At 46.3% G+C, this 12706-nt stretch overlaps 1 protein-coding gene and 1 non-coding gene across 6 annotated transcripts in view; one reads left to right on the top strand and one right to left on the bottom strand.

The window, feature by feature from the left end:
* Positions 1-12706, top strand: part of ABCB8 (ATP binding cassette subfamily B member 8) — a 152921-nt gene that overhangs the window by 22016 nt on the left and 118199 nt on the right. For all 5 annotated transcript variants that reach the window (XM_029587971.1, XM_029587972.1, XM_029587973.1 and 2 more), the window contains exon 2: positions 8689-9037. In XM_029587971.1, coding sequence (XP_029443831.1) covers positions 8689-9037 — 349 coding nt within the window. The remainder of the gene's footprint in view (positions 1-8688; positions 9038-12706) is intronic.
* TRNAR-ACG lies at positions 9861-9933 on the bottom strand. Its single transcript has one exon. It is a non-coding gene; the product is annotated as a tRNA-Arg (tRNA).

The raw sequence follows: 12706 nt of genomic DNA, 5'->3' as shown, positions 1-12706 counted from the left end.
CCACGGGGGAATCTAAGATGAACTAGAGGGACTCTGTCAGACCTCCCGCCATTTCCCACTATTACAAGCTGTCCAGCAACTAATTGACCTGGAATGGGAGGCCCCAGAAACTACGTTCAAAGGTGGCCAGGTTCTGGCAGCCATGTACCCTCTGGACCCAGCTGCCAAAGATCTCCTGGCATGTCTGAAAGTGGATGCCATGGTCTGGTAGTCTCGAAGTGCACTACTATCCCGGTGGAGGGAGGAGCAGCAGCACTCAAGGATGCTCAAGACAGGCTTCTGGAATCTATCCTCAAACAGTCCTTTGATGTCTCCGCTATGTCTTTACATATCGTGGCCTGCTCTGCTGTGGTGACACATGCCTGCTTAGCACAGACCAGGAACAACACTCTGGGGAGGCCGTGGAATCATCAGTATCATTCCTCGCAGACGCCGCTTCTGATCTGGTATGCACCGCAGCTAGAGGAGTCTCATCCGCTGTGGCAGCCAGAAGACAAATCTGGCTCCGAAACTGGTCGGCCGACGCATCCTCCAAAACGAGACTCACAAGGATGCCTTTCAAAGGAACACTCCTATTCGTAAGCGAACTAGAGAAACTAGCCAACAAATGGGGCGAGTCCCCTCAGCCGCAGCTACCGGAGGACAGGAATAAGAGAAACCAGCGACCCTTCCCCCAAACCTCCAGGGGCAGAGGACCACAGCCTTCAACCCATATAAAAGCGCATATCAAGCGGGCCACCCCGCAGGCCGGAGTCAGTCCTTTCGGAACAAGCACAACCAAAGGGGAGCCAGCTCAGGCTCAGGCCCCAGCTGACCCGTCCAAAGGAAGAAGCCATAGGGGACAGACTTGTCCTATTCTACCAAAGATGGGTCGAGAACTTCGGTCAAGTGGGTCCTATCCATCATTCGAGAGGGATATTACCTGGATTTCCACCACCTCCCTCCGGACAAGTTTTGTGGAATCTCCCTGCCTCAACCCTTCCAAGAGGATGGCAGTGGAAGCTATACTGACCAGATTGCTAGCCTTAGAGGCTATAACACCGGTGCCTCCACAACAAATAAATACTGGACATTATTCCATCTATTTTACCGTCCCCAAGAAAGAAGGAACGTTCAGACCTAACCTGGACCTCAAGGTGGTCAACCGTCACCTGAAGATTCCTCGCTTCCGCATGGAAACCCTACGCTCTGTAATAAGGGCAATAAACTCTCCCGGTTGTATCTCCCTGGATCTGTCGGAAGCCTACCTACACATTCCGATCCATCAAGAGCATCAGCGTTTTCTACGCTTCTCGATCCTGGACTGTCACTACCAGTTCCGGGCACTACCTTTCGGGTTAGCCACTGCACCCCAGACGTTCACCAAGATCATAGTGGTGGTGGCAGCAACACTGAGGAAGGAAGGAAGGAATCCGCATGCACCCTTATGTAGATGATTGGCTGATCAGGGCGAAATCTCCAGAGGAAAGCCACCAGGCAACCAACAGAGTCAAAACTCTACTGGAGAGCCTCAGGTGGGTGGTCAACACAAACAGCTGCCTGCAGCCCTCCCAATCTCTAGAATACTTGGGAATCTGGTTCGACACCAAACAAGACAAGGTCATCCTGATACCGGCAAGGAGATCAAAACTGATGACCCAGTTACAAACCCTGTTGAGCGAATTTTGCCCCACAGCATGGGATTACCTACAAGTCCTCGGCCTCATGGCATCCACACTGGAAGTAGTGCCATGGGCACGAGCTCACATGAGACCCCTACAACGTTCACTACTATCATGATGGAATCCACTGTCCCAGAACTACACCATACGTCTTCAGCTCCCAGACAGAGTTCGGGCCCATCTACGATGGTGCTACAAGAAGGCCATCTGAGCCATGGAACTAGACTATCATCCCCAACCTGGATCCTACTCACCATGGATGCCAGCCTACGAGGATGGGGAGCACACTGCCAGGAGCTAACCGCACAAGGGCAATGGAACAAAGAAGAGTCGGGATGAAATATCAACTGCCTAGAAGCCCAGGCAATCAGACTAGCCTGCCTACGATTCGATCACAGACTCCGAGGCAAAGCAGTCAGAGTAATGTCTGACAATGCCACAACAGTGGCCTACATCAACCATCAGGGAGGAACCAGAAGCCAACAGGCGTCTCTGGAAATAGACCTCCTAATGTCATGGGCGGAAGTGAATCTTCAAGAGATCTCGGCCGTCCACATTGCCGGGAAAGACAGCGTCGCTGCGGACTACCTCAGCAGAGAAAGTCTAGATCCAGGAGAATGGAGGCTGTCGACCACAACATTCCAATTGATAGTAAACCTTTGGGGAACAGCAACCATGGACCTCCTGGCAAACCGGTCCAACACCCAAGTGCCCAGTTTCTTCAGCCGCAGGCGGGAACCCCAGTCCCAGGAAATCGATACCCTGGGAGACCTGGCCACAGGAGACTCTGTTATATGCCTTCCTGCCATGGCCCCTATTGGGCGCAATCATCCACAAGATAGAACACCACAGGGGACCAGTACTTCTAGTGGCCCCGGACTGGCCAAGAAGACCGTGGTACGCAGACATGCGAAGACTGACAGGGAGCCCCCTCCCGCTACCTCCACACAGGGACCAATCCTCTACGAGGATCCAGCTCGATTCTCTCTTACGGTCTGGCCATTGAGAGGACTCGCCTAAGGAAGAGCGGATTCTCGAGGGCAGTAATTGACACCCTACTCAGAGCATGCAAGTTCTCCACATCCCTAACATACATAAGGATTTGGAGAGTATTCAAAGCCTGGTGCGAGGACCGCGACATCATACCACGCTCTGTCAAAATTCCTGCGATTTTGGAATTCCTGCAGAACGGCCTACAGAAGGGATTGTCTCTCAGTTCCATCAAGGTACAGGTGGCCGCATTGTCATGCTACGAAACCAAGGGCGAGAGTGGCAGCATAGCCTCTCACCCGGATGTCTCCTGCTTTCTGAAAGGAGTCAAGCAGATCCGACCACCCCTAAAGTGGCCGGTGCCTCTTTGGAACCTGAACCTGGTCCTATATTTCCTAGCAGGAACTTCCTTCAGACCTCTCCGCGGCCTGTCTCTCCGACTATTAACATTGAAGACAGCCTTCCTGCTGGCTGTCTGTTCGGCCCGTCGTATATCTGAGCTACAAGCACTGTCCTGCTGAGATCCATTCCTCAGCTCACCCCAGGAACCATCCAGTTACCCAGAGTTCCGTCATTCCTCCCCAAAGTGGTGTCTCACTTCCATCTCGCTACCATCACCAGATGAGCATAAGAATTCGGAAGAGGCTCAAAGCCTATGCCAGCTCAACATCGGCAGACTCCTAGTCCGATACCTGGAAAGGTCAGAATCCGTATGAAAGATGGACCATCTATTCATCCTTCACAGCGGGAAGAAGCAAGGGGAAGCGGCCTCGTGAGCAACCATAGCCCCCTGGATCAAAGAAGTCATCAAGGCGGCCTACGTAAAATCAGGCAAGCCACCATCTTTACGAGTCAAGGCCCATTCTACTAGAGCCCAGGTAGTGTCCTGGGCGGAAACCAAGATGCTGTCACCCGCCGAGATCTGCAGGGCGGCGACATGGTCCTCCATCCACACCTTCTCCAGGTTTTACCGCCTGGATGTTCAGGCTCGGGAGGACACAGCATTTGCAAGGGCAGTACTAAATGGTTCACAGGCAGCCTCCCACTGGGTTTGGGAGTAGCTTTTATACATCCCATTGGTCCTGAGTCCATATGCTACATGCTAGGAAATGGAGAAATTACTTACCTGATAATTTCGTTTTCCTTCGTGTAGACAGATGGACTTAGCATCCTATCCATGGCTGCTGTTACTCATGGAATTCTTGGATGACATCCCCGAGAGCGAGTGATTCACGGGTAAGCCTTCATCTAGGACACCCATCCTACCGGGTGTCGACGTTTCTTGGTTGAGGGCACTGGCGGTCTCCAGCTATAACCAATTCAACCAGTTCAAATTAAGTTAACCAAGTTATAAAGTTAATCAAGTTATTCAAATTATTCAGTCACACATATATCCACAATGCTTTTCAAGGAGAATACTGAAGAGCTGCACTTCCTGCAGGGGTATATGTACTAGGGCTGACGTCAGATTGAAATCTGATCCGTCTCTAACTGCTATCAGGAGTACACTATACCCATTGGTCCTCAGTCCATCTGTCTACACTAAGGAAAGCGAAATTATCAGGTAAGTAATTTCTCCAGTACTGCGCTTGTGAGCCCCAGAGGGCTGCAGATAATAGCCATGAGATAACACTGAGCATGACATCATGTACTTATGGAAGTCCTAAAATTATTGAAAAAAAAATTAGCAGAATGGAACTTGCAGTGAGAAAATCTGCAAGTCTGAAGCTGTTAGAAAATAAAGTTAACAAAATTTAGGATTTCTCTAAAGTTAAATTATTTTGAACCAAAACTACTTTGTGTGTGTGTGTACATATCATATATTCAGTCTTGGCACAATAATTGTCTTTACTTGCAGTTCACTTGTAAGTGAACATTTGTACAAATGCCTGTTTTTCTTTTAGACCAATGATTCTATATACATACCAATGTTAATAGTTGAGACCCATACCATTTTATTAAAATAGGTAGGGAATGTTAGGGAAGCAGAAATTTTGTTTAGAGGCAAAATAGTTTGCACTCTTGTGTTGTAAGAAGTTCTGGTCCAGGTTTTCAGGTTTGCATACAACACAAAAAGCAAGGGACCTTATACTTCCTTAATGCATCCATTCTGCTGCTTTTACAGAGTTTCTATAGTGGGAAATATTAAGTGGCTTCCTTTTTTTTTCTTCCTGCTAGACCAGTCAACACTAGTGAAGTTTCCACTTCCACAGCTGTTGGACACACCTTCTTTTATTCCTATGACCCAACCTATGAGTATAAGAAAGGTGTGGCTCAAGCAGTTGTGGATAAGACCGGGAACAAGGTGACCTAAGATACCTGTCTAAGGCGGCATATCTCTTAAGGATCCCTAGAATCTGAGGATTGAGCTACCACTGAAGCATTTGTTTACATTTGCAGCCCTGGTGCTCCAGATTTCAGTTTTCAGTGGATTTGTGATCAGTGTGCTCTTGCATTGGATTCAGAAGCTTCTGGAGAGTGAGGATGCAGCTAGAATGGAATCTGCAGCAGTGTTTTTAGCTGATGCCCTTTATGAATTGCTTTGCATTTCTTCCACATCTGTGTCTTCTCTGGCTTTGCAACTGGTCTGTGGATTCTTGGTCAAAGTCTCAGGTGGGCAGGCTCCTTTTGGGGGAAGATGTGGAGCAGCTTGTTAGGAATCTTAGTGATCCTAGCCTCCAAAGGCACCCAGGCGATAAGCCCACAATCTGTCTTCTGCTGTATTCAAGGCCAAGGCCAGCTGCAAGATTCTAGGCATTATAGGCTGGGAAGGCAGTTTCTCTCTCATTCCTTTCTGGGTTCTAAAGGGAAAGATCTGTCTTTTCACAGCTTCAGGAAACCAAGGCCTCCTGAAGTTGTTTGTTCTTCTTAATGAGATGTGGCAGGTTCATTCAACTGGTTTTGCTTATGGGCAATTCCAAAACCCACTGATCTGAGGTAACTCTGACCCATTCTCCAGGAATGGGTCAGAGTTACCTCAGATCAGTGCGTTTTGGATGTGATCCAGCTTGGTTCTGCTCTTGAACTCCATGCTAGTCTTCCTGGTGACTTTATGGCTTCCCCATGTGTTTTGGTCTCCAAGTGGAAAGCAATGCACAACACTCTGGTGCAGCTTCAGCTGTTCAAGGACTCTGTTGCTGTCAAACTTATTTTGTGGTTACCAAGAAAAAACAATTCTTTGTCTCCCCCTTTCAGATCAAGAAAGGGTCTATCATCTCCATATCTCTCACTTAAGGATAGAAGCACTTGGTGCTTTTGGCTGTAGGTCAGGGCAAGATTTTTGCCTCCCTAAACCTTCATATTCCCCATCAGGCGAAAATGCCAGAGGTATTTCCACTTTTGCATTATGCAGGAACATTTTCAGTTTTGGGCTCTTCCCTATGGGTTGGCAACAGCATTTCGGACTTTCACCAAGATAATGGTGATAGTAGCGGCTTTCTTGCAGAGAAGGAATTTTAGTTTATCATTACCTGTCCTGCAGAGTTCAAGTTTTAGAAAACTTGAGTTGGGTCATCAGTTTTTTAAAGAGCAGTCTTAACACTTTCTCAATCTCTGGATTATCTTGGGGCATTTCTGTATGGAGTTGTATATCTCACCATAGAAAGGATAAACAAGTTAATTCTGCAGGTGAGGAATTTCAGGGCTCTGGTGAACCAGAGAGCCTGGGATTACCTTCAACCTCTGGACTCCATGGTGGCTGTTCTGGATCTAGTGCCATGGGCCAAAGCTCACATGAGATCCCTCCTCTCCCGGTGGTTGCCTCAGTCCCAGGATTTTGAAGTACCTCTTCCATTGCCACTATCAATAAAGGACAGTCTTCCGAGGTGGATGCTTCCCTGGAGCCTGCTATGGGGTGTCAGCTTGGTGACACTTTCCTGGACTCTGGTCACAATAGGGATGAGTTTATCCAGTTGGGGAACCCATTGTCTGAGTCAGGTGGTCCAGGGGTTCTGGATGCCAGAGGAGGTATTCTGGTCTATCAGTCATCTGGAAACCAAAGCAATATAATTGTCCCTCTGTCATTTCCTGCCATTTATCCGGGAAAGGTGGTCAGGTGGAACCAGAAATTGGGAAGTGTCACGAGATGAATCTTCTTTTACCTTGAGCAGAGGAGAATCTGGAGGTTTTGTTGGTAGTACATATTGTCTGGCAAGAGAATGTTCAAGTGGACTATATGAGCAGAAGTCTTTTGGATCTGGTTGAATGGGAGCTGAGTCAAGACAACTTTCTTCATTTTTCAGTTGGTACAAGGAGTTAAGCTCAGAGGACATAGACGCTTTGGTGCAACCTTGGCTGAAGGAAGACCACCTTAGTCTTTCCTCCTTGGCTTCTGAACAGCAGACCGCTGCACAGGATCAAAGCTGAGAGAAATCTGGTGATTCTTGTGGCACCAGATTGCTCCAAAGACCTTGGTATACAGATTTTCCTCTATATGCAGAACAAAACTTGCTTCGTTCAGGCATATTGTCTCAGCAGAAACAGTTTTGATCCAGGAGAATGAGAGCTCATCTGAGACGCCTCTCTACAAATTGTGGTGTGCTAGGGTCCTCCTTTCATGGACCTGATGGCAACTCGAACGAATACCAAATCTGACAGGTTCTTCAGCAGGAGAGTCCAGTGGAATGCTCTAATCAGGCTTTGGCCAGAAGACTACTTCAAAGAAGTCAGGATTGTTTTCTTGTAGTATGTCAGAAATTAACATGTGTTTCTTAGACAAGAACTGAGCATTGATGAGAAGAAAGGTGAGACTTAGAAAGTTTTTGTTGTTTTTCAGTAGGGGGATGTTTATAAGGTGGCTGTGTCTGTTTTGGAAATGAGGGTTGGAGAAAGTCGCCATCTTTGATTGGGTGAGGGAGAGGAAGAAGGAATCGGGTGAGGGGTACAGGAAGATGAAAGAGACTGAAAGGGCCGAGTGGTGGACGCTGGAAGTTGAATGCAGTCCGAGTGGTGGACGCTGGAGGTTGAATGCAGTCCGAGTGGTGGACGCTGGAGGTTGAATGCAGTCCGAGTGGAGGAAGCTGGAGGTTGAAGGAGGCTGAATGCCCTTAGGTTTAACTTAGAGCTCTAAACCTGAGGTTAGGAATTGTGGGTTAGCTCAGAGAGAGTCCCAGAACAAAGGGAGAGCGGGTTCAAACTGTTTGGTGGAAAGAATCTCAGCAGATGGAGGGGTGAAAGAAGGTCGGGAACGGGAGATGACTTTAAGTATTTATTTATTTATTGTTTTCTCTCTTTCTTCTTCTTGGACTCAGTGGCTGCATGAAGGGGCGCACAAAGGGGCCAGCCCCTTTGTTGTGCTCCTTTGGCATGCGACGCAGGCGCACGGCGCCTGCAGGTTTTAAAATTTAAATCTCCCTCTCCGCTCCTGATTGGTGGTTCCCTGGTTGGTGGGAGGGTCCCTGCTCTGAATGGAAGGACGGCGCGGCAGGCTGGAGGCGCGATCGGTGGCTGGGCTCGCCGGGGGCAGGAGACACTGAATTATCTGAATTTTCCTTTCCTTGAGTCCTGCTAAGCCAGTCCAGGACTCATCCAGGCAGACTGGGCTCAAGCTACATTTTTATCACTTTTTTTCTTTTCTCCCCTATTTTCTTTTCTTTGTTCTATTCCTGTGGAGAGATTTAGGGGGGGGGGCAGGGACATGAGCTGGTAGGTGCTCAGAGGAAAGAATAGGGAAGACTCCTCCTTTTTATTTTGTATTCCAGAACTTTTTTTAACATGGTGTGGTAGTCTTCAGTGAAGAGTACTGTCAACTGCCTTGAGCCATATCTCCCTTATCCCCACATTGAAGGGTTGGGGGGGGGGAAGGTGTGTTCTATCTCCAACAGCTGTTGAACAGGAAATCCCCCTAGTGCAGCCTGATCTAGTAGGACTCAAGGAAAGGAAGTTATTAGGTGCAATCAAATTTCACTTTTCTTTTTTTTTTTTATTTCATTGAGAGCTTTTATCATTTCTAGTATTCTTCATTGTCTGTTTTGTGTTGACACTGATAGGTATAGTGTACACATTCTAGTGGCATATACTGCCTTTGCTCTCGTTTCAGGTGTGTAGGTATGAGGATCTGGTGCCGTCATTCTCCTGGAACATCAGGGTCCTTTACTTGGCAGACACACCAGGGGTTGCGTATCTATGCCAGAGTACAACATGGCATGGGGCGAGCAATGCAGTGGGCCTGGCGACCTTTCCAGGTGCGACGAGCTGTGGGTCTCCTAGTGGGGCCTGCCCTGGTGACCCTGGGAGGCCATATAGTATACTGTCAGCTGGACTTCAACGAGAACAACCATCTCTTCCTGGAGCCCAAGAGGAAACCAGATGTAGAACCACAGTTCAGCTGGCCAGAGTTCTGGAAGTTGCTGCGACCCCAGCTGCAGGTTCTGCTGACTGCAGTTCTTGTAAGACACTCGCCCTACCTCTCTCCTGTCAAGAAAATACCCATTGTTGGCAATCTGCATGGTAGTTGTTGAAGACAGCTTTGCTGTGGCATAAATGAGTTTCTTTTGAGTTCCCTCTGTTGTATTCTCTGCTGCTGATAAGAACATGCCATACTGGGTCAGACCAAGGGTCCATCAAGCATCCTGTTTCCAACAGTGGCCAATCCAGGCCATAAGAACCTGGCAAATACCCAAAAACTAAGTCTATTCCATGTTATCGTTGCTAGTAATAGCAGTGGCTATTTTCTAAGTCAACTTAATTAATAGCAATTATATCTTTTTTGAGATGCGGTGACCAGAATTGTACACAGTATTCAAGGTGTGGTCTCACCATGGAGCGATACAGAGGCATTATGACATTTTCCGTTTTATTCACCATTCCCTTTCTAATAATTCCCAACAATTCTGTTTGCTTTTTTGACTGCCGCAGCACACTAAACCGACTATTTCAATGTGTTATCCACTATGATGCCTAGATCTTTCTTGGGTTGTAGCACCTAATATGGAACCTAACATTGTGTAACTATAGCATGGGTTATTTTTCCCTATATGCATCACCTTGCACTTATCAACATTAAATTTCATCGAACAATTTTGTATCATCTGCAAATTTGATTATCTCACTCGTCGTATTTCTTTCCAGATCATTTATAAATATATTGAAAAGTAAGGGTCCCAATACAGATCCCTGAGGCACTCCACTGCCCTCTCCCTTCCACTGAGAAAATTGTCCATTTAATCCTACTCTCTGTTTCCTGTCTTCTAGCCAGTTTGCAAAACTTTTCGAGCCAGCCAGGAGTCGAACCTAGAATCTTCTGATCCGTAATCAGACGCGTTATCCATTGCGCCACTGGCCCCTACAACCCTCCCTGCCATAATAATTTTCAGTGGTGGGAGTACTATGATCCTTAGTGTTATTAGCCAGCCAGTTCCTAATTTTATTTGTATTCATTCACTCTTTTTAACCGTTCGCTCAGGAAAACCCTAGTTAGTGGGGTGTACAATTCCAGAAACCAGACACAACAAAATCAAAATACAAAAAAAATCTGCATACAAAAATCTAGCAATCAAAATAAAAGCTCCTATAACAATAATAAATTAGATGAAAATTAAAAAATACATCTTATCCCATTTAAAGTTGATCATTTTGCATTCTATTTCCATCCTTGAAGGTACATGCAACTTATTAGAGCTAGATTTAAGGGTTGGGAGAAGATGGTGGATATTGCTAATCCTAACATCAACTCGGTTAACCCCCACCCCTTGGCCACTTGGAGAATGCCCTGCTGGCAACTTCCCTTCCATCACCTGGATTTTTCCTTGGCTCTGGGCAATTACCTTGCTTCCCAAGTTATCCAACTGCCCAAAGCTGGTAACTTAAAATCAGGCAAAGATCACTAATGGTGCCAGCCAGACATTTCAGGTTGAGATTCCCTTCCTCTTCAGCTTGTTGCTGGTACCTACCTACAGGAAAGATACACAAACTCCTACCTGAAGATGTTTGAGCACTTATCTATATCAGAAAAGAGACCACCCCCCATAAATATTGACTTAAGAACTTCAAGTTTCCAGATTTTCTTACAAACCTGGGCGAAAGGGCATGCTGCTACAATTACTGAGTGAGGGGTGTAGTGTTATTGAAGGGAGTCTTAGAAATTTGGCTAAATGCCATAGGGGTCTTGTGGAGAAATTGGGTTTTTATGTTCCAGTTGGGATTCCCTGTTATGCCTCTGTGACATCTGTCTTCCACAGTGAGAACTTTCTTCACTTGCAAACTCTAAGTTACCTTGCAAGTGGTCTTCTGAATCAAGTAATGTCCTGCAGTCCTTAGCAAGCTGAAGAATTCCCTTTATTTAAGCTAGAACTGAAGGTGTTAATCCTGTGAATTAACTGAAAATGATGTTCCAGGAGAATGAAAATGAGGTTTGAACTACTTGGCCCTCCAGTTTTGTGCAGAACTTGTAACATAGTAATGCTATGTAGAGTAAGTGGTTAGGAAGCCAGTTGGCTCCTAATGTAGAGGTCTTCAAATTAATGCCTGCACACTGAATTTGGCCTGCTGAGCTCATTCGGCCAGCCCAGCATAATTTTTCTTCACTTGGCCTGCAGATGGATTTTTTTTTAACCGTGCCAGCAGAAAGACTAGGGAAGAGAGGCCCAGGTTCACACCCCGATGGCTACTGCTGGTGGCAAGGCCAAGTGCTGGGTCCCTGCCTGATGATGCTGGGGAGAGGCCAAGCCCTGCCAATGTGAAGGTTAGAGAGTGGGATGGGAGGAGAATGAGGGGAAGGGAGAAAGTGTGCAATCCAGCCACCTCCAGAAGGCCAGGGAATGGGAAAGACAAGAGGGTTGCTAATTTCTGGGAAGTATAGAAATGTTACTGGCATGTTATCTGAACATAAGAAATTGCCATGCTGGGCCAGACCAAGGGTCCATCAAGCCCAGCAACCTGTTTCCAACAGAGGCCAAAACCAGGCCACAAGAACCTGGCAATTACCCAAACACTAAGAAGAACCCATGCTACTGATGCAATAGCAGTGGTTATTCCCTAAATATAATTGATTAATAGCCATTAATGGACTTCTCCTCCAAGAACTTATCTAAACCTTTTTTGAACCCAGCTACACTAACTGCACTAACCACATCCTCTGGCAACAAATTCCAGAGCTTTATTGTGCATTGAGTGAAAAAGAACTTTCTTCGATTAGTCTTAAATGTGCTACTTGCTAACTTCATGGAATGCCCCCTAGTTCTTCTATTATTCGAAAGTGTAAATAACTGAGTCACATCTACTCGTTCAAGACCTCTCATGATCTTAAAGACCTCTATCATAACCGTCTCTTCTCCAAGCTGAACAGCCCTAACCTCTTCAGCCTTTCCTCATAGGGGAGCTGTTCCATCCCCTTTATCGTTTTGGTTGCCCTTCTCTGTACCTTCTCCATCGCAACTATATCTTTTTTGAGATGCGGCGACCAGAATTGTACACAGTATTCAAGGTGCGGTCTCACCATGGAGCAATAGAGGTATTATGACATTTTCCGTTCTATTAACCATTCCCTTCCTAACAATTCCTAACATTCTATTTGCTTTTTTGACTGCTGCAGCACACTGAGCCGACAATTTTAAAGTATTATCCACTATGATGCCTAGATCTTTTCCTGGGTGGTAGCTCCTAATATGGAACCTAACATCGTGTAACTACAGCAAGGGTTATTTTTCCCTATATGTAACACCTTGCACTTGTCCACATTAAATTTCATCTGCCATTTGGATGCCCAATCTTCCAGTCTTGCAAGGTCCTCCTGTAATATATCACAGTCTGCTTGTGATTTAACTACTCTGAATAATTTTGTATCATCCGCAAATTTGATAACCTCACTCGTCGTATTCCTTTCCAGATCATTTATATATATATATATATATATTGAAAAGCACCGATCTGAAACATCCCTAAGAACCTTGTTCCCTCCTTTTCTCAATATTTTAAATAATTCAAGGGACAGATGTGCACTCCTGTCTCCAGCCCTCTTGATGATATGACATTTCCTATGTGGTCCTTCCCTTGAAAGGTTTGAGGATCCCTGTCCTAAAGGTAGCTCACTTAGAATTTGCCAGAAATCTTCAATCTTG

Source organism: Rhinatrema bivittatum, chromosome 2 (genome assembly GCF_901001135.1).
Source record: "Rhinatrema bivittatum chromosome 2, aRhiBiv1.1, whole genome shotgun sequence".
NCBI lineage: Eukaryota > Metazoa > Chordata > Amphibia > Gymnophiona > Rhinatrematidae > Rhinatrema > Rhinatrema bivittatum.
The sequence above is the reverse complement of the archived record's forward strand: the minus strand, read 5'-3'. Positions and strand labels throughout refer to the sequence as shown.